Source organism: Sylvia atricapilla, chromosome 5, assembly GCF_009819655.1.
Source record: "Sylvia atricapilla isolate bSylAtr1 chromosome 5, bSylAtr1.pri, whole genome shotgun sequence".
Classification (NCBI taxonomy): Eukaryota; Metazoa; Chordata; class Aves; order Passeriformes; family Sylviidae; genus Sylvia; species Sylvia atricapilla.
The window spans coordinates 884,767-909,997 of record NC_089144.1 but is presented as its reverse complement, the minus strand read 5'-3'; the positions used below and the strand labels follow the sequence as shown (position 1 = coordinate 909,997).

Below are 25,231 nucleotides of genomic sequence, written 5' to 3'. Positions count from 1 at the left end.
ATATATATATGTGCTGAGTTTAAAAGTAATCTGCCTGCATTCTGAGATGGATTACTGTCCATGAATAAAAGCAAACTCTTAGAGAAACAAAGTTAGGAGCATTTTGTGTATATGTGAAGGCAAATCATCTTGATGGTGATGTGTGGATTGTGGTATGGATTGGGATGCTTGAGGTGTGAGCATTACTGTGGATTACCTGTGGTGAGCAGCACAAGCCTGTTACCCCCAAAGCAGAAGATGTCTTGACAGTGAGATGGTTCCTTTTGAGGGAAGAATGGCTCAAGTCACGTCCTAACAAGAAATGCAGTTCCTGAGTAGTCGTAGAGAGGGGGGTGGAAGGAATCCATGCACTTCTTTATCACTCTTTGCTTTTAATGCCCCGGTGTGCTGCAGAGCCCAGAGGTTGGGGTGGGTGTGACCTGCAGTAGAACTGCACCTCAGCCCTGTTTGTGTGCTTGGACTCTTGTTCTCTGTGCTCTGCTTCCCCTGGCACCTTGAGCAGCCCCTGCTGGAGCCCTGGCTCAGGTTCCCCAGGAGGGTGACCTCGAGCAGGCTGTCAGGGCTCCTGCAGCCCTTCCCTGGTGCACAGTGGGATCTGGCCCAGGCCAGATGTGGAGCAGGCTGCTAACTCCCTGCTGCAGCTGGCCAGGCAAACCCAGAGTGAGAGTGCAGACATCAGTGTGCTGCAGCTCTTCACTGGTGTGGGAGAGCACCAAGGCGTGACCTGGCAGGAGGCTTAGCTAAAAACACATGTTGGGGTGTCTCTAGAGTAAAAGGTGCTTTTATAGGAAATAGGGGATTTCTCTTTTTTGTAGGCAATCTTCTTTCTCTAAACATTTAAATGGTTTTGCCAGGTGATAGAGAAACATAAGGCCTCTTGCCCTCCCCTCCTCCACCTTTATGTCCCTCTGTCCCAAAAAATAAAGCTGTCTGTGTATCCATGAATCTCAGTGATCTATGTTTGTTCAGTGATCTGAATGTTGAACCAAATAGTGAAAATCCTGTGAAGGCATTGCAGTCTGCTCATCACCTTGTAGTGATGTATCCCCCTGCCCTTTGCTAAGAGTAATCATAGCTCAGGTTACCCAAATCAATTTTAACAGGAACATTTTCACAAGGTTTATTTTGTGTTTTGGGGTTGGTTTGTTTGTGGGGTTTTTGGTGGTTTGGTTTGTTTTTTAACTCAGATTGTGGGACATATTCTGATGAATGTTGTCATATCTTGGAAGTAATTTCCTTGTAGCCAGAAACCTTTTCATGCAAAGCAGGTTGCTCTATAGCACTGGAGTGCTGCTAGTCAGTGTTTCATTATGGATGTCAGAGCATGGTGGGAAGTTTTATACCCCATCTGTTAGAATAAAATGATCATGTGTGGGTTTTGCTATGGAAGATACTTCTAATCTTTCCTCTGACTTAATAGGTTAAAAAGCCCTTTCTCAAATTGGAAGAAAAGTAAAATGAATGTGTTAGAATGTCTGAATGAACAAAAATGGTGAGAGGATGAACAGAGGTGTGGATATAGCAAGATCAGTTGGACTTGCTCCCTTAAAGACAGAAGTTCATGTTTATTTATGGCTTGGAAGTGCAGATTTATTTTCCAGTTTAGGTATGGCTTCAGAGACACTGGGAGTAGAACTTTCTAATTAAAATATATACTTAATGAATTGCAGATGATTTTATAGTTTCATTAATTTATGTAAGAGAGTTGCAAAGACAATTTAAACTATGCTTGGAAATGATTGCTCCTAATAGCTGAAGTCAGTTGTTGGATATTGTAATTCAGTTGTCTGAGAAAACCTTAGTAGCTTTAAAAACTTTACATTAGAAATTAATTTAAAAGTTTAATATATTATGGCATACATATTGCTCATATATAAAAATAGAATTTATTACCTGTGCTCAATCGCTGTGCAAATGTATTTACTGTAGGGTATTAGGGTCTGCATCATTGTGAACTCCTCAGTGTCGTGTTGATGGCTGTACAACACACTGTGACAGCTCAGAATTAAACCCAGAGTGACTTGTGCAGCCAGCTGCAACAAAGAAACATGTTTTACTGCATACTAACGTGCTGGATTTACAGCACAGCTGTCATCAGAGAAGCCTCAATGAAAACTTCTTGGTGAAACAATGTTACCGCTAATGTGAGAATTATCTTAGCGGTTTTATTTGTCATAAACATGTGTTCTTTCATCTGATGGCTTGATAGAGATTTTAACTGTATTTTGCATGTAAATTAGTTTCAAAGCAATGGCTGAAGTGGGGAGTGCCAGTTGTTTTGGGCCATCATTTTACCATCCTTGCAATGAAGCATGAGTAGCTGTGATCAGGACCTTGCTCCTGCCCAGGACTCCTGGGAAATCCCTTGGCAGTGAGTTACAGTGGTGTGCCTGCTGCTACCTGCTGCTGGGTTTGGATGTACACCAGGGGGTTGGGGATGCTGTTCCTGTTCCTACAGCCTGCTGTGTCCCTGGGCTCAGCTGTACTGCTGCTGTGGGTGGACTTCAGGGTGTTGGGGATGCTGTTCCTGTTTCTGCCTGCTGTGTCCCTGGGCTCAGCTGTGCTGCTGCTGTTGGTGGACTCCTGTGCTGCTGGCTGAGGATCTGCATGTGCTCTAGGTGTGGAGAAGTGGTGGCTGCCTGGAGCTGTCTTGCTGCCCTCTGGCATTTGAGGACTTTCAGTGCTTTTACATCTGCACACTGAGTTGTCAGGAGGCTGTGGAGGCCAGACGTGTGTGTTGTGTTCTTGCTGTGAGCCTCTAGTGGCTGTGGAGCACATGGACTGATGGATGGGACCTAATACTTAATAATCTTTGGTCACTAAAATAAACATCAGTCATTATGCAGGGTAGTCTGGTGTTGCAGAAGCATCTTTCATCTGTCAGGGTGTTGGTGCCCTGAGGCTCACTTTTGCTGGTCAGAGGGGATGTAACATTTTCCCCATCATTTCCTCCTGTTAGTGAGGAGCTGCCAAGCACCTGCTGGCTTATGTGCTGTGAAATACACCTTTTGTAATCAACTTACTGCTGAACTGCTATTTTGAGTTACCAGTTTGCTCTTTCACAGGTCTCTTCTTTTGAGAGGAACCTCTTGAGTATTTGCCTTCACTTTCCTGATGCCTTTGTGCCACCCTGGGCACTGTTACTGTCATGCCCGTGAATGACGTGTGTCACAGCACTCTGGCTTTCAGGGCACTCAGAGTAATAACTCACTTGGGACTTTCTTGAAAGTGTGGTGCCCAGAGGTGCCTCCCTAGGAGTTTGACTGGCAGGAGATGTCACACACAGTGTGTAACATCTGTGTAGCAGCGAGGCAAGGCAATGTGCTTGCAGTTTTTTCAGTCATGCTGACCCAGCTCTTGTGCCTTTCAAGGGTAACACAAGAACCTGAAGCAGTGGATGGTGGTGAGACCAGCACAGGGTAGGTGTGTGGTTTGAGTGGTAGCCTGCCTTTCACAGGCTTCATTGGTGGAATGTTCCTGCATGTCATTTGATCAGCAAGAAGCAGTAGTAATTGTTGGCTATTCATACTAAATGAGAATAGGCAGGGGGAATCTAAATGGCTAAAGTCTTTCTGAATTATGCAAGAGGCCTTTCATAGGGAGTTTGCTCTTATGAACTGAAGTGGTGTTCATGTAGTTACATTACTAGTGAAGGTTATGTTTCCTAGGTTAAAGGGAGCAGTCCTTTTCCTCCAGTGGCTGTTCATAAATGAAGAGGGAGTCACTTTCTCTGGCGTGGTCATTAGGCATTTCTGTAGAAGTCACACAGCCATGTGTTGGCCTCCACATGGTGGTATCTGCCTAGGTTTTCCATGGATTTTATGTGGACAAAAATATGTATCTAGGTAGAAAAGACTCAGTTTAGGCAGAAAGAACAGAAAGGAAAGTTCTTGTCCTCCCTGATTTGCCTTTGCATGCAAATCCTTTCTTTTTAGCAAACTGAATGCTTCTCTCAGTGACAGGACTCTGCTCAGTACTTTTGGTCTCCAGAAAGTCCTTTCTGTCCCCTTTGCCTTTTCCCTGGTGGCACTGTGATCTCCCTGTTGTGAGTAACCTGTGTGCTTCAGTGTGCTGCCAAATCCTGCCTCTGCTGAGAGGGCAGTTTTGCCTTCCTCGACCTGCACCATCTCTCTGCTGTGTACAATGTGTTGCTGCATGCTGATGGCTGGAAGAGAATTCCTGCTGCCTGAAAGGGCCTAGTGGACAGCAAGGAGTAGGCAGTCCACAGTCTGGTATGTGAGGAAGAGTATTATTTAGAAAGCAGTCATTTTTCTGATACTGTAGCAGGACCATCTGGCTCTTACTAAAAGTTACTGAGCAGTGTTTTGATGGACTTCTCACTTCTGAACACCACTGTTGTAAAATGAAGTAACCAGATTGGGTTATGTCTTAAATATTTTACCATAAACAGAGTGGATGTGTGAGCTGATGCTTTTCCTGGTGTATCAACAGGCCTTTCAGGGAGATGTGGAGGGTTAAAAATGTTTCCTGTTGCTTTTGACAAGGAGAAAGTGGGCTGGCTGCTTGCAGTCTGCTTTACCTCTCTGGTGTTTTTGGCTGCTTGTGTGGTATGTTTGCCTGATGCTTCCTTAGGAGATAGGTGGGAGGAGTTAATTTAGGAGGAGATTCCAGTCGTCTTGTTTTCCTTGTTCCTGCAGCTTCCTGCAACTGAGACAATAGAAAATGTTCTTTAGTTACTGTTTCATCAGCCAAAACAGATCCCACAGAGTGTAAAGGGCATGAGTGAATACAGAAGTCATGTAGCATGCACTGAGCTTCCAGGAGTCTGCCTGCAGCATGCCAAGCACCCAGCTCCTGCTGGCAGCACTCAGAGCCAGGGCAGTGCCTTTGCTCCGTGCATCACGTCTCAAAAGCAGGAGGAAGCTCTGGGGTAGCTACTGGGACTTCTGTGAAGATGTAAAGTCATCTGCTGTGGGCACGTTGCAGGCTAAGGAGCCAATAAAGACACTGAGTGACTTCTGCTGTTAGGTTTGAACCATTTAACTTGTTCTTCAAAACAGCTGCAGGGAAATAGGAGGGTGTGTAAGGAGCTGGCTGTTGAGTACAGGGGGCATTTGCACTTACTGATTTAAGATGCCATAAATATAATGCTGTTGTGTCATCCCCCTGTGCAGTTCATGCAAACAGTAGTGTTCAGGAGAGGCAGCATCCTTAGGATCCCTCCCTCAGGCAGCCTGGGCTGCTTCTGAGCGCCTGAGTCTTCTGTGCCTCTGGCCTGGGTGTGCCTCAAACTGAGGAGGAGTTGTCCTGTCCTCCAGCAGTGCCTCTGCTACAACAGCAGGGCTGCTGCTGGCACAGTTGGCACCTTCTGAACGTGTTTGGGTTTGGCTGCTGAAGGAAATCAGAGGGCAGAGCTTCTCCTGGTAAGTTCATGTGTGCTCAAGTGTGTGATGGCATCAGGTGCCAGAAATCCCTGTCTGTGCAGTGGTGGCAGCTCTGGCTGGGCTCAGTGTTATGGCCAGAAATCCCTGTCTGTGCAGTGGTGGCAGCTCTGGGTGGGCTCAGTCCTGGGGCCAGAAATCCCTGTCTGTGCAGTGGTGGCAGCTCTGGGTGGGCTCAGTCCTGGGGCCAGAAATCCATGTGTGTGCAGTGGTGGCAGTCCTGGTGGGCTCAGTCCTGGGGCCAGAAATCCCTGTCTGTGCAGTGGTGGCAGCTCTGGGTGGGCTCAGTCCTGGGGCCAGAAATCCCTGTCTGTGCAGTGGTGGCAGTCCTGGTGGGCTCAGTCCTGGGGCCAGAAATCCCTGTCTGTGCAGTGGTGACAGTCCTGGGGCCAGAAATCCCTGTCTGTGCAGTGGTGGCAGTCCTGGTGGGCTCAGTGTTGGGGCCAGAAATCCCTGTCTGTGCAGTGGTGGCAGTCCTGGGGCCAGAAATCCCTGTCTGTGCAGTGGTGGCAGTCCTGGTGGGCTCAGTGTTGGGGCCAGAAATCCCTGTCTGTGCAGTGGTGGCAGTCCTGGTGGGCTCAGTGTTGGGGCCAGAAATCCCTGTCTGTGCAGTGGTGGCAGCTCTGGGTGGGCTCAGTCCTGGGGCCAGAAATCCCTGTCTGTGCAGTGGTGGCAGTCCTGGTGGGCTCAGTCCTGGGGATGTCCTTGGTGTGGAGGCAGCCCTGGTGACAGTGCAGTGGCTTTGTGCCTGTGAAGTGCCTGACATGGTAGGTACCTAAATGCTTGATATGGTTTATAATTGAAATGCAGTTAGTTTTATTTTCATTTTATGGTTCAGGAAACTGAGACATAGTGTTCTTGGTGTGACTTATCTGAATGAGCAAGAGAATCAGATTCTTTTAAATTTAACCCAAAGATAAATGTCCTCTCCTGAGTACCTGACTGTTGGATCAGGTTTTTGTTCACTAGCTGTGTAGCTGAGCATGGCTTCATGGGTTCATGCAGACTGATTTGTATCAGTAGTGAGCCCTGAAGAGTCACTGATTTTAGCAGTGAAAAGCCCTCCCTGTTGTTTCCAGGGATGTTGTGCAGTGGTGGGGTAGAAGCCAGCAGTAGGTGGAAAAAATTATTGTCACTGGCACCTGAGACTTGGGCAACAAACCAATTCTAAGCATAGAGAAGTGCACTTTTGGGGACAGTATGTTGTTCAAATAAATGAATGCATAAAAGATGCTAATGATGGTTGATCCTCTACTTACATTCTGAATGATCTTGCAGTTTGCTTTAAACACATGATGAATAACTTAATGTTTTCTTTTTAGTTGATGTCCATCAGCATATTAGGTGTTTCTGCTTGGCTGAGAGACTACCTGAATAATGTTCTCACTTTAACTGCAGAAACAAGGTAAAGCTTTAGTTAAACTTTCAGTCTGAGTGGGTTACTGATTGGGATAGATGATGTTCATTCTGTGTAGTAAGCTTCTTAATTAGGATTTGTAGAATTGAGAATCTTTCAGTTGAACTAATCATTGTTTTATTAGAAGGTGCATTTTTTGCTACAGTTTCTGGCATCAGTTGAAATTAGAAAAAGGGAAATTATAGCATTTCAATCCTATGCCTTTCTTTTCTGACAGGGATCAATTTTTGGCCTGTTGACAATGTGTAATCATGTTACTGTTTAGTTGTGAATACTTAATTCAGTCCAGAGATTTAGAAATTCTATTAATTTTATTACAGCAGTGCTTATGAGCCCTGCTGATAGAGCAGGGCCTCGTTGTGCTGCATACTGTGCAAGGGCAGGACAGGAAGGTTACCTTCACTGCAGAGAGGTTTTATGCAATGCAACTTGTGGTACCCAAATGCAGCATTTGACTTTAAAACCATCTTGAAGAGATTCTTGTGTAAGGTGCTGGAAAGAGCTCATCTGCCAATCAGCCATTTCCCTCTTAATGGCTGTATTTTTTCTTTTGGGTGTGGGTGGGGTTTTTTTGTTTTGTTTTTTGGGTTTTTTTGATCTTTTTTGATTATTGTTCTGATTGATTTTTAGGGTGGAGGAGGCTGTCATTTTGACTTACTTTCCTGTGGTCCACCCAGTTATGATTGCAGTCTGCTGTTTCCTCATCATAGTTGGGATGCTGGGATACTGTGGAACGGTGAAAAGAAATCTGTTGCTTCTTGTCTGGGTATGTTTCCTAACTTCTGCTTTGTTTCAGGTGTGTTAGGTTTTAATCCCCAGGCTCTAGATAAATACTGATTCTATTTTATTACCCTGTTGAATTACAGTATCAGTGAGGAATTGTAATTGCAAAGCACCCAGTAGGAAATAATTTATTGCCTAGGTTGCATTGTGCTGTGACTAAAAGACAAGCAGTGTCTCAGCTGCAAAAACTCACTTCATTTAGTAGAGGAATTGCTGAAGGGAAAAAACCCTCTTCAGTCCTAATAATTATAGGGGCATGAGTGTGTGTACTCTGAAAGAAACCCATATGCACTGTTCTGACTCCTGGCTCTGCAGTAGCTGCCTAACCTAGGCTGTGATTTAGTCCAGTGTTGGCTGTGTGTAAAGTGACAGCACCTGTAGCTGGCTAAAGTTAATTCTGAGTATGTCCAGAAGCTTTGTCTTCTCTTACATGGATGTGGAATTTTGTAATTGCATTTGGTTGCAAGCTAGCTTAAAAATAAATTCAAAATACCCATCTTTCCTTCCTTTGGAGAGTTTATGACTGAGCTGACAGCAGCTGAAGTGTAGTGTCTGTCCTGCCCAAGGTTTTGTGTATAGTGTAACTGTGGTGTGGTTTTGACTGTCAAGGGAGCCAAACACCATGGTCTTGGTCTGCAAGTCAGTGAATTTGAGGACAATTAAAGAAGCAGTCTACCAAAATAAAGCCACTCCAGCAAAAGCCTATCAAGTTGACATAAATTTTAAAGGTTTAGAGTTAAAATTTTTAGACTGTTGCCAGTACTGAAAACCAAGAGTGCTGTGTCTTGAAGTGCCATGTACTTCTTAAAAGTAGCATAAAAAAGAGCTACTTGAAATACTAAAAATCCATTAAAAATTAAAAAATGGATTAAAAATTCCAGCATTAGAAGAGCTGTAGCTCATGGCATAATTGGACTCTGTTCTTTGCCATGAGCACAAGCAGGATTCCAAGCTCTCTCTGAGTCCAAGAAGTGGAAGCAGTGGATGTGAAAGAGGTGATCAGACTTGACTGCTGTAATTGCAGTGGGAGAAAGTGGACAGATAGAACCCTTCAGCTCCTGAGAATATCCAGGCTCCAAGTGGAGTTGGGCTCCTGCTGTTTTGTCACTGCAGTGTGTGTTGGGTTCTCACAGAGTGCATTCAGTTGGATTTTTCTTGTGGATCTGTGCAGGCTGAAGTATGTGACACCACTCACAGACTTTGCACAAAATCACTGTAAAACACCATAAAATATTGGCTGAGATTTATGGAACCTTTGCTTTTCTCTAATAGAAATATTCTAACTGCAGAGTAAACAGTTGCAAGACTGTACTGGGGTTTTGTATTAAAATGTCTTTTAATTTTTTTTTTTTTTATTTGAGAGGGTTGGAGAAAGCTTTATTTGATATTTCCACCTGAATGTCTGCAACAGAAATGTTCCTCAGTTGCAAGAAGGCAGTGGTGTTTCTCCTTGTGCATATTTTATTCAGCTTGTATGCAATGTGAAGATTATTCTTTCAAAACAATATTGTTGAGGAAATACTTCATTTAAATCTGAACATGTTAGAGTAGCAGAATAGTCATGCATTTTTTACTTCTAGATCTTAAGATTGCAGTGTTTAAATGAATGGCAACAAGTTCTAAGACAATTACTTAGGGCGTGTGTGTAAGAGTAATGGATTAATGTCATTTCATACCATATAATTATTTCTCCAGTAATCTTTTTAGATACCTTAAAAGGGCTTTGGACATACTTTTGTTTCATCTAAATAGTGAAAGCATTAAAATATTACAAACTTAATAAACCTCAGGGGTTTTTGTAAGGGTACAAGATTACTTTCATTATGTGTTCTTTATTTTAAAGTGGTGGTAGTTTTTAATACTAATTAAATTAATTAGAAGGTAAAAAACAACTATATGATGTAGATCAATGCCTCATAGTATCTGGGGAAAGAAAAAGTTATTTTTTGGTATAAACTTTAAAAAAACCCACTTTACTATTTCAAGAGGTAAGGAAGTTAAAACTACTTTTGGCCTTTGGTTTATTTACACTGCAAGTGAAAAGAGGAAATAATTTATAGCCTTTAGTACCATCTGGAAATAAATCATCTGAAGTGTGTTTAGGCAGTCAAGTTACACTAAATCAAAACAAGACATTTCTATCATTTTATGTTGCAATATTTCATTTTCAGGAGCTTGAGATTTGCTCTTGCTAAAAAAATCTGATAAGCAAAACCAAATGACATCTTCCTAAGTATGTCATTGTCTTTGATTGATTGTGAAAGGAATGCAGTTATGTTATCCCATGCAGAAGTAGGCAGACAAAAGTCAATGCTTCATTCATTAGGCTAATCAGAAAAGTGATGGATCAACAAAATGAGCTTTTGTTCGAGCAGATGAACTAAAGGAAAAGAGCCTTCATGTAAAACATGAGCAATCTTCAATCCTGCTTTTAGCCTTCTTGTTGAAGTCCATGAAGGCCACCCTGATGGCATGCCCAGGTATCTGGAGACAAGTCTGGAGGTTGCTGGAGCATGCTCAGTGCTGGTGCTGGTGTTAATTGAAATGGCTTTTTGGGGAGTGTAATAAAGTGTAAAGACAATAAAATGGAGTGTTCAGTTTTAATGCATTTGAATACAAAATCCTTCCATTGTTTTTTGGAGTTTTATCATGCAGTTAAGTGTGTGAAACCTTTCTGTCTTCACAGAGGGGCAGAAGTATACATCAAACTCATGTTTGCTCAGCTCAATAGTAAAAAAATGTAAAACCTCAGTCTTCTGAGGACTGCTCTGGACTCTTTGTAGAACCAGCATTTTAAAGCTCTGATCATTTCATTTTAATTACTTCAGAAATACGTCCTGAGGTGAAGTTGGTCTGAAGAGTCCATGTCTACCTTGAGTTTCTATAGTACATTTTTGTGTGTGTGATTGCCCAACATCCTCATGTAGCAGTAGGTGTGATGCCAGCCTCAAGTGAAGATCTGAGCTCTGCCAAGTCGCTGCCTTGGATGCATGAAAAGTGCAAGGATGGCAAAGTAGAGTCCTGCTTTTATGGTGGTTGGTACAGCTCTTTCAGCAAGATTGGTTCTGGATTGAAAAAAAAAACCAAAACTCTGCCTCTCTTCTTCCAAGATTCTGTTTTGGATAATTTTCCAAGTTTGTTGTGCACATTGCCTAACTGAAAAAACCCCAAACCTTACAAAGGGCATATGTTCTTTAATAACAGTAACCCTAAGGATGTGTGATGGGGGTTCTTTGGTGGGATTTTTTGGTTGTAGGTTTTTTGGGGGTTGTTGTTGTTTGTTTGGGTTGGTTGGTTTTTTGTTTGGTTGTTGTTGGGGTTTTTTGTCTGTTTGCTTTTTGGATTTTTGTTTATTGAGGTTTTTTTGGGGGGGAGGGGTTGAGTTCTTTTTTCATTGAAATAACAAAAATAAGCTCTGTTGCTTGACAAGAAGAGCTGTATAAAAATCCTACTGTAAAATACTTCCTGGCTGAAATTTTCATTGCAAGTTCTTGTATTTTTAAGCATGACTTTTCTGTAACTGCAGCATTCCATCAGCACAGGATTTCAACAAATTTTTCTGTGTATGTTTTCACCAACTGTTAGAAATATTTGATGGTCAACAGGGCAAATCCTGCTACTGATTTTTATCATATAATTGACAGAATAATAAATATTCCTCAGAGCTAAACATTGTTAGACCCTGTTGGTGTGTGGTTAAACAGCTTATTAATTCAGTTTTGGTTATAAATTGCACCCTGGTAGACTGAGTGATGTATTGAGTTGAAACACAACCAGACAAACCATCATTAAACTCGGGGTTTTTGTGAAGTCTCTCTAAAGAATGCTGAGATACTGTTGACTGTATCACCACTTGAGGGAAATTCTTCTGTACATCTCCCCATTTCAGTCCCTGTGGATGCAGAGGTGATAAGGGTGATTAAATTTGGACATCTGCTATGTTCCAAGATACCAGTAAGTGCTGATGTTTCCTTCCTAGAAGGCATTCTTACTCTGTGTGAAATGTTAGCTGCTTTACAGTACCACAGCATCAGCTCTTCTCTGGTACTCATGACTACAGTTGGCAGGAATTAATATGACACTTCAGTGATAACAGATTTTGTTGTCTGGTTTTTCCCCTTTCTGTGGCAGCAGGTGTTTCTGCAGTAATACCTGGTACAGGTTATTTGCTCTGTAGTAACAGAGGATATTTGTTCCTATCCACATGGACTCTTAGCACAGTTCCAGCTACTCCAATACCTTGTACTGACATTTGGCACTGGAATTGTTATTTACCAACCAGGAGTATTTCTAAATTATTTAGATACCAGCACTGAAGGGAAGAAACAACTAACAAACATACTTGGTGTAAAACTGTGCAGTTCATTATTAAGCTGGACAGACTGAGTTTGTATTTTTATCAACAGCCTATTTACAAATACAGGCTGAGTGGGAGGAAGACAGAGATTCACAGGACAGGTTGGTCTGCCTTGTTTGAAAGACTGGTTTAAATGTGTTTATAATTCTGTAGTTGAGGTTTGATGAGGGGCCAGTGCTCTGCTAAACCTCAGTTTCAGATGGCCAGTGAGTAGCTGAGGGGCTGGACATTGAGCTTGCTGTCTGAAGTGCTGCTTATTTGATGTTCCACTGGTAAGAGAAAATACGCTTCAAGTTCACCAACTTTTATACCCCAGTAGTTTCAAATATGAGCAACTTTCTCCAAAAAACCTGAATATGTTTGTTCTTTCCTTATTTCTAACTTTGAATTCAAAGGTGAACTGCTGGAGATGATGTCTGTACTAATTACCATACAACCTTTTGCCTTGAAATGGAAAGCAAGTGTCTTTCCTATTTAGATTAGGATTTTTAAGGTTCAGACAAGTTGTTTGCTTTTGAGATGGATTTTGGTGATGGCCCAGTGTTGGCTTTGCAGGAAAGTGTGCACTCTGTAGGGCTCCCATCTCTGTGGTCCTGGGGTTCAGTGCCAACCTCTGTCCACATGGTGTATGTATTTTGTTGACCTTGTCTTCCCTGACATAAATAAATCCTTGCTGTGTTTGTCCTTAAAAGACTTTTTCAAAGGCAGCTGCTGTGAAACAGTGCCAAATTTCCTTAAGTGGGAGAGGGATTCTGCAGAGGAGATATGTGGGATACTGGGAGCTCTTAGCCCTGAAGATGCTGCCTGCAGAACACCCAGCAAGAGCAGTGTGTGTTTGAGCAGTGTGGGGGAGCAGGACAGACATTGAACTGGGGGGAATGTCCAGGTCTTCTTGCAAGTACTTGACTTAAATCCAGATGTTTGCTGTGGTCATGGTCTGCTGCTTTCATCCAGACCCTGAGCAGCTGCCTTGAGTGCTCAGCAGTGCTGCAGAGGCACTCTTTGGTGCCCTTATCCAGCAGTGACAAGAAGTGTCTGCTTCTTGAGGGCAGTCCAGGGAAATGCCTTTGACTGAGGACAGCAACGTTGGATAGTGCCATTAGGAGGCCATAGATTTTGATTCTTTTTGTATTGGTTTGATAGTGAAGAGTATGAAAGAGTGTGAGTTTGCTCATGGTTTAACAAGGAAACACATGCTTTAGGAAAGAGTGCTGAAAGGTGGGTATCTATAGACAGTGGTCATTTTATGGTTCCAGTGTTTTCTGAATTACACACGCTGCCTTGACTCCTGTGCCACACTGGTTACTGCATGCTGTGCTTTCAGGCTCATCTAATGGAAGTGACTGCTTTCTTCTTGGGGACTTACACCCTGAATGTTCATTTGACTGGGATCTGTGGCCTCATGATCCTTTTGGACTAAGCCTTGGGACTGTTTTTTTCCTTATTCCTGTTTTCCCTTATTCCCTCTTGTTACTGCTGCTTCCCTCCAAGCTCTTGAAAGTCATTGATACCAGGGCAGTAAAAGAGAATAAAACAGCACCAGAACTGAAAGGGGCTCTGGGCTAATGCTCCCAGGTCCAAAGAGGAGGGAAGGCAGCAGTAAAAGGGTTGGTGAAGTGATGGATGTGGGTACCACAAACCTGTATAAAAGTTTATGATGCTGGGTTCAAGGCACTGGGGCGTTGAAGGGTACAGAGTTTTGAGTGTTTCCAGGATGGGCATGAAGGCTGCTACATCTTGACTGAGAAAAGATGGGGAGCTGCTGAGATGATACATGGTCTTGCTGCCATAATGTGGTTATTTCTAGGGTTTTTTCCCCTCTGTCCTTTCCAGCTCCTTTCTCACTGCTTGTTTGCCCAGGTTTTTTTATCTCTGCTGCAATGAGCAGGAAATGGGAGAGGTTGCTGAGAGCAAGGAAGGAATATTTGAATCCACAAAGGCTAGCCAAGTGTCTGTGTGTTGTCTGAGACACAGCCCATCTCACTGCTGGGGTGTACCTTGCTGCTGCTGTTCAGCTGCATTGTTGTGGCCACAAACTGGGTATGGAGTGCAGGTCCTGTCAGGTAAATTCATCTTCTTGTTATTGAATCACACCTTTCTGCCTGTTTAACCACAAAGGCACTTTGCTGTGTCCATGGGGGCTGCAGTGTGGATTTCAGATCACAAGAGCATTTCTTCCCTCAGAATGTTGGTTGTTGGAAGTGTCTTGGGGCGTGCTGAGGCACAGTGGTGTGTCAGCACCACATGGGTCTGCTTTACAAGGAAAAAGGCTTGGCTTCACTAAGGAAACATTCTTATGGTGTGTAATTTCCTTGGGAGAAAATAAAGAGCAGGTAGACGAATGAAGGAAGCTGTGTTTTGAAAAAAATGTGTGCAGAATAGGAAACTTTAGGTTTTGATATAAATCTTATGAAATAGGGGAAGAAAAAGGGGAAAGGGAATATGACAAGCCTTGGGAAAATCATGGTCTAATGTCTTGACATGTGTTCTGTTTAGTACTTTACTGTGACTTTGCAATAACCCTTACTTTGGGAAGTTCACTGGCTTGAGGTAATTGAACCCTTAGCAAATAAATCCTAATATTTGTTTGAAATGTGTATTTGCTTATTTCCAAAGTAATACCAGTTTATATATATAACCAAAGATAAGCATTAAAGTAAAAATTTACAACAGGTGAAGAATATCCCACAGAAGAATCAAGGCTGTGAACAAAAATCTAACCATTCATAAATAATTTTATTTAGGTTTTCTTTTAAACAACAGATTACTTAGTAAAAAGAACTTGGATACCTAGCTTTAAAAACTAGAATGTTCATTGCCATAAAAAAATTAAAAATTGCTTATAAATTTTTACAAGAAAAAGGTGGACTTTGCAAAGCTCACAGACTTTAAGACATTTTGATAAAATCTTGTGAGCTGGGAAACCAAATCTAAGATAATAGAGCTAGCTGATCATTTTTGTGTGAAATGGATTTATTTTGAAGAACTGGATGACATTCCGTAGCTTACATTGCGAGTTGCTGGTTTCAGCTCATTTCCCCGTTGACTTTTGGCTGCATCTCTCACCAATTTCTGTGTTGTCAAGCAAATAAAGCAAATTTAAAAGACTGTTAATTCCTCCAGGGCAGGGCTGAGGGTGCTGGGGAGGGAGGCAGGGGAGAATCTGTGCTGCTGAAGGGGATAAACAGGGTGTCAGTGTTCCATGCAGCTTGTCTGCCTCCGTTCAGTGACTGTTTGCTCCAGTTTTAAAAAAGATAGCTGGATTAATTGTTAAAAGAACTTTGTAAACTGCCAGAAATAACATGGAGTTAATGAATGGGGAAGGACTTGGTACATTTTACACAGAGCAGTTGTGGTTCCTGCTCATGGTGCAGTGGTGATCTGAGCTTTCCCAGGGGCAGAGGGATGTAGGATGGCTTCCAGCTCAGAGGATCAAGGCTGATGCTCCCAGGCTGTTAGCCCTCTGTGCATAGCTGAAAATGTGCTGGCATTCCCTTTACACCCCCGTGTACTCTGGGCTTTTGGAGCTTACAGTGATCTCTCATTCTGCAGCTGCCCTCCTGGAATTTCCTTCAGCCCCTGCCCTTCCCAGAGCTTTCCTCACCTCTGAGGCCACATGGAGCATGTTGCCCCAGAGAGCAGTGTGAGACAGCAGGTCTGAGAATGGAGCCATTGATCACTCTGCTCGGCATAAAGCCTTGGTTTTGTCTTGAGTCTGAAAGGGGAAAAGGGTTTTATATCTTCTGGGAGAAAAGGGTTTGGAGGAAGGTAGTAAAGCTTGAAAAAAAAAGCTGTTTATGAATCAAAGAGTGATGATTCCTGAATAAGTAAACCTTTAAAGAAAGGTGCATTTGCTCAAAAAGTCAGGATTTTTACAGTCCTGTAGAAGAGGTTCTGCAGAAGCTCCCCATGCTCTCTTTTCTGCACTCAATTGCAGCTTCTGGGTGCAGTAGGTGCCTGACTGCTGTTTGCTCTCATATACAGAATGCACTCTTGCTTTCTCAGTGTCTGGAGGTGGCCTTAGGAGATCAGTATTGTGACTGTGGTGTGTGAAGGAATGTGTTTGTTCTCTCAGGATCAATTAAGTAGATGTGAAGTCTCCTCAGGCTGAGAGTAGTTAACTAGGAAGGTGTCAGACCAGAAAAGCATGATGCAACACAAAACCAAGGAGTTCTGAGTGAGGAAAAATACAAACTAAACCATTCTTGTACCTTTCTAGGTCTGATGAAGTTTGGGTTGACACAGAGCCCTGTCTCTGTTCACATTCATGGCTCTTGCTTCCAAATCACACTTGCAAACTGCAAACAGAACAATCACTGGTATGAGTGTTTTATATATATATATATAGTAGCTGCTTGCTGATGAAGCATTTCATAGGCCATTGGCAACAAATTACTGAAACCATCAGTGGCAGAGTGAAAAAACACATGGAAAAACCTCATCATTTCCAGAATATTTATGGGCACACTCATCAAGCTCTGAGCTGCTTGGCAGCAGAGTGCCATGGTGCCTTGGTTACTGAATACCCCAAGTGACCAGGTTGCTGTGGGGGTTCCTGGTGTTGGCTCTGTTTGTGGCAGAGTGCTCACACAGGTTCAGAAGGGTGTCCTCAGAGGACAGTCCTGCAGGTTGTGTGTCTGTGCCACTGGGGTCACCGTGGTGGTCATCATCCTGACATTGCCCTGCCTGTTGCACTGAAGGAAACTGCTGTAGGGCACTAGAGTTTGAACTCGAGTTTTCCTTTGCTAAATGTAGTTAGGATTCAATATTTCTGCTGCCAAAAAAAAAAAAAAAAAATCTCAGGGAAGAATTTAAAATCTCTCTCCTTGTTCTGTGTTTTCCTGGTGTTCTCCATCATCCTGTTGCCGTGTTAGTATCAGAAGTAGGGTATTTTAACCAGTTCTTCTCACTTACTTTCTGAAAAGCATAGACAAATTACATTAGGTAATTAATAGCAGGTATCATATGGTATATTCAGCACAAAATCTCTAGAACTACAGTAAGAGTTTTGTATCCCAAGTCTGCAAAAGATTGTGCTTCATGCTTTACATCCTTCCCTAGGTTGCCCACAACTGCAACAAAAAAAATCCTGTACTCTGCAGGCTGGAAAGCCATGAAGGAGAGATTTTTTGTTGGGAGACACTAAAGATGTGTGATCTTTGCTATTACTCTCTGAATAGAATGAGAGTTGTTGGAAAAAACACATTTTAAACAAATGTAAAATGCCTTAGAATCAGTACTAGTGATTTTGTGCTTGCATTTGCTGGTTTTGTGTTTTTAATCTAAGCAATTGAGATGATCAAGAAAAAACTGTGTTCCTGGAATATATTTGATGGTGTGGACATTAGCTTAGTTTGGTAGAACAAATGTAATGCCAAACAAACGTGTCATAATTTACTTAGGATAAACTAATTTTGTAACTTGGTTTTTAGCCTTAGATGGAGAGATAGGAAGACATTTTGGGCATATGCCATGGGCATATGTGCTCCATGTGGGGAGCACTGGCATCCATGGGGCTTGTACCCTCTTGTGGGTGCCACTGTGGTATGCAGAAATTTTATTCAGACTAGAAGTTTTGATTAAGCTTATATTACCTATACAGTTCTTTATAAAAGTAAGTTTTACTTACTTTGATTTTTAATACATATCTGAAAATACCGTGCACGTTTTCTAGTGCTTTATCAGGTTCTGATATGCAGATAAGTATTTGAATTAGGAGAAATCATTCAATTATTCAATACTAGCCCCTGTGTTTTGGTTTGGTAGGTGTTGGCTTTGAGTTTTTTCCTTTTTTTTTTTATTTACTTGAATGGTTATCTCCCCTCTGTGGCTGAAATTCATCTTAATGGGATTTGCATTCAGTATCCCTCTGTCCTTTGTCTTACATATAAAAGTTCCCTGTAGATGTGAACTCGGGGTTGTTTGACTCCTCTGGGAGCAGGAGCTCCCTGGAGGCTGTTGCAGGTTGCAGCAGGTGAGTGGCAGCTGGTGGCATCTCTGCACTAGTGGGGTATTGCAGTGGTGGGGTCCCAGGCTGTTGTTGTGTGTGGTTTCTGCACTGGAGCTTTCAGGATTTGGGTATTGGCTGTGGTCACTTCTGCAGCTGTACCACTTGGAGAGTATTCCAGCACAACAGGGTCTAGTGACTATATTCCAGATATCTTTACTGTCTTTCCTTGGCCTTTCGTGCCTCTTCACATCTCTGAAACTGCTTTTCACAGCAATGACCATGTTTCTATTCCTACTTGAATATTTAGTCTCTTGCACAAGGAAGGAAGGGGACCATGATCCTCCTGAGCCCCCAGGTCCTTTGCCTTTCTTTCAGGAGTGATGTGCTGGAAACACAAACTTGTTTAAGCAAATCCAGGTGCTTGTGCAATGTTGCAGCTATCAGATGAAACGTTCCTGTTGGAAAACAACTGCTTTACAGAGCTGCTGCCTCTTTCCTCTCCCTCCTTCCAGCCTGTGACCTGTGGTAGAGCAGGATTAACAGGGAGGTTGCAGGAGAGCAGCTCCTGCTGACAACATCCATTTTCCACTGAAGGGATGCTGAAGTTGAGTATCTTGGCCACAAGCATGATGTATGGAGCAATAAATGGCTAATGCTTTATTTATTTTTAAGTTGGCAAGTATTTTTACTTTGATTTATTACTCTCTAAAGACTGTTTTCTGCCAGCATTTCAGTCATTCAGCTCCTCTCAAGGAAGCGACGTTTTAGGTTTTTCACAGTTTTGCTGGAGGAAATCCTTCAGTGAAACTGATGAGTTTGTAAAAGGATCAAGGCACCACTCCAATTTTCTGATTACTTCACACAGTCAGACTAAGGAGAGAATGATGGTGATTAGCCATTGCCTTCAAAAGGGGTATGTTAAAAGTCTGGAGGATTTGCCTTGTGAAGGGTCTCAGGTTCTTAAAACAATCACAGCTATGCTTTTATTTTATCAGAGCTTGTAGATGTCTTTGCAAAACTCCCCTTCTTACCCCCTCTCTGCCAAGAAAAGAAAGAAAGAAACAGTAAAAACATCTCAGCAATGACCAAGAACACTCCAAGGGAGGTGTTCTGTAGAAGGACTAGCAGGGACCTCCTGGTGCAGTTTTGAGTGTGATATAGAGCTGTGCTCCTCAGTGAGTCACTCATCTTTACAACATGTAGCCACTCATCCCTCAGGAAAAGATGTTCAGCCTCCTTCAAAACCAAGTCCTTGTTTCTGTCAGGAACCAGAAGTGTGGAATTACAGGAGGAGGCATTTAGCATTCTGACTCTCGTGGGGATTTCCTGGTGACAAGGGGTAAGCATTGAAGCCAGTAATAATTGCTAGATTTGGAAGATGGAAATTAAGGGTAATACATTTAAATAATGGTTAGAGTGTTTTTGTTTTTTCCCAAAAAAAACGTACATAAGAAATACTTGCTTTGCAGAATGTTATAATAGAGAGAGGTAAAATGCTCCCCTTCAGCAGCAGAGAGAAACAAGCTCCTGTGTGGAGGTTCAGTGTGCCTGCAGTCTCAGTTCAGAGCATGGTCTTTCATGTGTGTAAACTCACTGTTTTCTCTTTATGTTATGGGCAGAGAAGGGCTTTCTCAGGACAGAGGGCTGGATTCTGCAGTGCCCTGCTGTGTCTGCATGTAGCTGCTCAGGAGTGCTCTGTCCCTGGCAGAGCCAGAAGTGGTTTAGAATCTGGCTGAATAGTTTTCTATCCTGGGCTGTATTCAATAATGGGAGAAAATCCTGGGTTTGGCTTCTCTGTCTCCTGCTGCTGCCACAAACACTGTTAACTTACACACTGAGAAATAGGAGAAGGTTTCAAGTGTTAAGCTTGATGAGTGAATTAATCATTACAAAGAACTCCAAATGAAGAGTTTTGCAGAGAATGTGACCCCGAGATGTATCACTTTTACCCCAGGCAGTGATTTTTGTATAAGATTCAGGGATCCAGGCAGTCCCAAACTTGTTATTCAGTTAGAGTATGAACCCACCGAAATTTCTTTTGACAGCTGAGAAGTGAAATGCACTTTTCATTGAAACATTTAGTTGTTCTCCCTCTCAAAAATGTCACTATTACTCATAATGCCCTTTAACATTTTTAATTATAATTATTAATTCAAAGAGCATGTGGCACAAAAGTCTGTGCTACTCTTTCCTACTTTCAAAGTGAATACTTAGAAAAGTAGATTTCCATGTGTGTTTTATTTAAAGGACCCTTTGCCTAACTACTAGGCACTGTAGCCTAGTAGATACATTACATAGATGCTCATAATTTACTTTTTAGAGAAAGCACCATTGTTCTTGGAAGGCAGGACTCATGTTTTTCCTCTTTTGGACCTTTGGAGGATGACCATTTTGGTTTTTGAAGACCTGTCCTGGAGCTCTGTGTGTGCTTGCAGTGTTGATTTGTAAGGAGATGCAGTGTGGTGTTCTGCTGTGGTGACTGTAAAGGTGCAGTGTAACATGAGGAAGAGTAATAAAACAGGAATCTTTCTTTCAGTACCATCCCTATTGGATAGACCTTTGCAGGGGCAGGAGATGGGGACAGGTTTCTTCTGAAAATTATCAGGAGTATTTTTATACACACTTCTTATATCTCTGTGTGCATTTACATGCCTAATTCAGGGAGATAGATTTGGTGGGCAGATAGATGAGGGCAGGAGCAGTAGCTGCCAAGGTGGCTCTGTATTACTGTTCCAGACTGATGAGTGAAAGAGTTGTTACATAGACAACTGTTAAAGCCTAACATTTGTGAAATACTCTTTTTAAAATGGAGTAAATACACCTTATTTACCCATTAATAGAAAAAAAAAATCACTTCCCATAAGTACCTGTTTTGTGTCCTGAAGACATTCCAGAATGAAATAAATAAATTGGAAGCCATTTGGCATATATCCTTTATTTATTTATTCATTCTGTTTTATATTGTGATGGTGCTTCTTTGATTTTTCAATTAAAATTAAAATGCATGAGGATTGTAGCTTTAAAATCTTGTGTACTGAGAACAAAGGGGAGCTCAGTCCACTGACATGGAAGAAAGTTTGGAGTCAGGAATGAATGAGAGAATAGTTCTGCTTTAAATAAAAGCTAGAAGGCTTATTTTTAATAGAGAACATCAGTTAAAAGAGCCTTAAATTCCATGTAGCTTTATCCTGCAGTTCAGAAAGGGTTTGTTGATGCTGTATAGAAGATACTCCCACTCTTTTTAATTGCAGCAACCAGTTTTTCTTAAGCATCATTACCAATGTCTGTACTTCTTCATTTACACTTGTATTTCCTATTTTTAATTAGTTCAAGGGTTATACCTTCTAAGAGTAAAAGATATTTCAATTAATCTCTAAATAATTGCACAGTTAGACCTGACCTCATATACCTGAAGCACTTTGATAAGAATGTAGTTTTCAAGAAAGAAATGTCCCATGATCTTAGCTTTTGATGAAGTTTGCTGCCTGAATCTTTCATATTCTGGTTACAAAAATATATTTCTGTTTCCATGTCTTAAATAATGTGATATTTTAATAATATTTTCAGGGGTGCTTTAACTTTAAAAAAAAATTACAAGTATTAAACTTTGAAAAGTTGTTTTTTTATTTCAAAGAGGATAAAAAAATAGTTAAGACCATTCTGTTTTCTGCAGTATTTTGGAAGCTTGCTTGTAATCTTCTGCGTTGAGCTGGCCTGTGGTGTTTGGACCTACGAGCAGGAAATCACGGTGAGTCAGAAAAAGGGGCTGCATTTTTTCAGCAGAAGAAAACGAGATTTTTCCATTAGCTGGCTGCTTTCTAATTGCTGTAGTGTTTATCTCTTCGTTGTTCTGACAGTTTAATTTCAACTGATTGCCTTTCATTTGAAACAGCCAATTCTCCTGGGAGAACTTGTGTCTCTGGAAGGTCCTGTCTGGGTTTCTCCCTACCCTCTCTATATTTGAGAGCCAAATCCTTCATCCCCCCTCCATTTAAGAACTTAATTTTTTATTAAGTCTTGCTCAGGCAGGTTCTCATTGAAGTCTTTGATATTTTTGAGGACAAATTATGAACTTCAGGCTTAAATAAAGACTTTAGGCGAGGAGATGAGAGAATTGGAAGGGATTTTGGTCCCAAAAGTTCTTTGTGTTTTAAAGAGTGTACTACACTGTAAACAGAGACAGCATGTTCTTTCCATAGATGACTTGCTGAAATCTGCACACAGCCTCCACAAGCTATAAATGCCAGTTTTAAGCAAAACATGTCTTGACTAGAAAACACTCTTCTGTAAACTTGTGAAGAGGTTTTATCTCTGTCTTGTTTTTATGACTACCCCAACCTTTAATTTTCAAACGGAGGACTTGTAACCATCATGTAAGAAAATAGGTAAGTATTGAGCAAATTAAACTGAAATGGAACTGGCTATATATATACATATAATGATATAGCTGGCTGCTGTATCCTTACATCTTTACTCAGTAATTTTTTATGAATAAAGGGACAAATATTTTTCTCTCAGCTGCCAAGATATGCCAAATAAAATGGTTATAATGGTCTTTCCAGCAGTGAATGACAATTATACTGCAGTAAGATGTGAGGGAGCTTTCTTGATAATTGCACAGTGCTTGTACCAAAGGAATTTCTGGCAGATTTGAAATCTGAAGTTACATAGCAGGACTTTGCATCACAATTCATTCCCTTGCAGTTCAGATTCCAGAGAGCTGTTCTAATATAATAAGAGATTAAGGCTATTCCTTTGCTTTAAATGTCAGCTTGCGTTGATGAATTTCAAAATTTGGAATACAGACAAGAGGCATTCTTCATGTTACGGGCACAGCTGCCCTCTGCAGGGGTTTTGCCAAGGATGACTGTTACAGCCAATATCCATCATTCCACAGAAATCTTGTCAGTGGGAAGTGCCTGAAGTGGCAGAGCCTTCCCAGCACTGGGACGTGAGTTTTCAGCCCTCACTGTTTGGTCAGAAAACCTGAAGTTAGGGTGTGTTTTCAGTCTGACCCCCAAGCTTTTGGTTATCTGCCATTCTACTGAGACCCAAGCGTAGGACAGTTTGAGAAAGGCTGCTGTAGCTCTGCCATCTGTTGTGTCACTGGTTGTGCTGTTTCCTTTCAGAAGAAAACATCTTGTCCATCCAGCCCTTTGCTGAAGTAAGCAGCACTGGATTCCATGTCCGTGTCTTCTGCAGTGGGTCACACCAAACACAGTTGCTCTTTTTTTGCTTTTCTTTGCCTCTTTTCATCTCTCTCTCTATATATATGTATTTTTTTAATCCTCATCTCCTGAAATACTGGTTTGGGTTTGGACTTTCTGGTTGTTGTTTTTTGTTGTTTTCTCTTTCCATCTCACTTCTTACTATTCCCTTTGTCCTAACACTGCTGCTGTACATGTGGTGAGGTGGGTTTCTTGCTGCTGAGGTCCATAAGGAGTGTGGCAGTCTTGAAGAGAGCAGTTATTTTTCAGTGGTTCTTCCATTCCTGTGCAGGTCATTCCCTAGAATGTGCTTCCTCCTGCTCATTAAAGATAAGACAATTCCCTCTTACAATGATGGAGTTGTTTTGATGTTGTACTGGTTTCAGCATTAAATCACATGAGGCCCTGGTGGGTTTCAGAGATCAGTTGACATTAGTGTGGGTGGCTGTGTGGTGTAGTGTGGGTGATGTTGTCAGAAATGTCACTGAGGCATAGCTGCCTCTGCTGATCCAGTATGGGCTTGCCTTGGTCTGTGGACAAGCTGCTCTAAGAGTCTTTGCATAAACAGCTTTCCTTGCAGCTCATCATAGCTCTCAGCATGTAGTGTGCCTCATGAATAATTTATTCCACCCACGAGATTGAGAAGCCAATGTGACTCCTTGGCTTGTTTAGGCATTGATCAAGCTTTGATAGTCATTAGAAAAATACTAATGAGTCCTTAGATCTCAGTGGCAGACTGAGCTTTACAGAACTTTGGTTGAAATCGAAACAGCATCTCTAGGTTTTGTTTGTGTGCATGTGAGTGTTGGTGTGTAGTCAAACAGATGCGTCTCAGTGGTGTATTATGTGCAGAACCATGTGTATGAGCTGACAGAAGGTATTTAATAGCTACATCAGGGTCCCTATTGCCAGGACAGTTTTACCTGTTGCCATTCTTGACACAAACGTGCAGCTTCTGAAATCCCTCCTTAGCTGCAGCATTCAAATTGCTTTCCTACAGTGAGGTTTAGATTGTTTTGCTTTGCTAAATTTCCTTCTCTCACTTCTTGAGTATTTTTTTTTCCTGCTTTCCATTGATTTCCTAAAGAAGTTGGATGTATTCCGTTGCAGACGTAACCTTGGAATGTGTTTAACTCAAATAAGTTAATAAAAAAATAGTCTAGCAAATATGAGCTTAGCTGCAGCACTATCAAATATTATCCAATGAAAGCAGAGTGCTAGTTTATAATGCAAAGGAAAGAGAAATGCCTTTAATACAAAACTAAATTAATTTGTTGTAGTGACCCATGTAAATGTTTGTGATAGAAATATTCTGTGATAATGCTTTTACATATTTTTAGTATTCTACTGCTAACATACTTTTTGTGTGAACCATCATGAGTTCAATCTGCTGAGTGAAAGGCCTGTTAAATTTCTGGGACCTTATTAATGCATTAACAATATGAAGCTTTACCAGGTTATCAAAAATGTAGTAGAACTTAGCAGTGGTCATGAAATGTTATCAAATGTTCCTGTTTGTGTTATGAGTTCAGACAGGCAGTGATTGGCTCTAGATTTTTGCAGAGCATCTAGCCCAATGAAGATCAAGTTCCTTGGGAAGAATTGTGGAAATTTTCTTTTCTTAGGTGACGTTTGTTGCTATTTGCAGAACGCGCTTCCTGTTAGCTCCAGATTGAATAGGAGAGCCGAGTCCTGGCTGCTCAAGGAGCTGGGCTCCCCTCCCACCCAAGGGACAGCTGATCTGCAGTTGTGCTTTCTTTCCCCATGACTAAAGGCTGATGGAGACAAGGCAGGACTCAGTGTGGATGCTGTGTGGTGACACAGAATGGTGACTGCAGCCTTCAGAGTCTCATTTTGTTTTAGAACACTGAAACTTGTGCTGCTGAATTGAAGTGAGGTTTTGGGTTTGACTCATGACTTCACTGCATACCAGATGCCATGGCACTTTCCCTCTGTTTGATGGCATCACACTGCTAACTGAGGTGTCATGATCAGGCAGTGCAGTGCACCAGCACCTCACCTCTGACTTGTCACAGTGGAAAGAAAAATATTTCAGGAATCCTTTCAGAAGAAAAGATTTTCACAAGGCTGTGAGTGTGTTTGGGAACAAAAATG

The 25,231-nt window shown here is 41.9% G+C and overlaps 1 protein-coding gene across 5 annotated transcripts in view; it reads left to right on the top strand.

Moving 5' to 3' along the window:
• Positions 1–25,231, top strand: part of TSPAN12 (tetraspanin 12) — a 41,293-nt gene that overhangs the window by 5,652 nt on the left and 10,410 nt on the right. For 3 of the 5 annotated variants that reach the window (XM_066318552.1, XM_066318551.1, XM_066318554.1), the window contains exons 3-5: positions 6,725–6,807; positions 7,450–7,585; positions 21,583–21,657. In XM_066318552.1, coding sequence (XP_066174649.1) covers positions 6,725–6,807; positions 7,450–7,585; positions 21,583–21,657 — 294 coding nt within the window. The remainder of the gene's footprint in view (positions 1–6,724; positions 6,808–7,449; positions 7,586–21,582; positions 21,658–25,231) is intronic. The other 2 variants (XM_066318553.1, XM_066318555.1) reach the window with 2 other exon arrangements.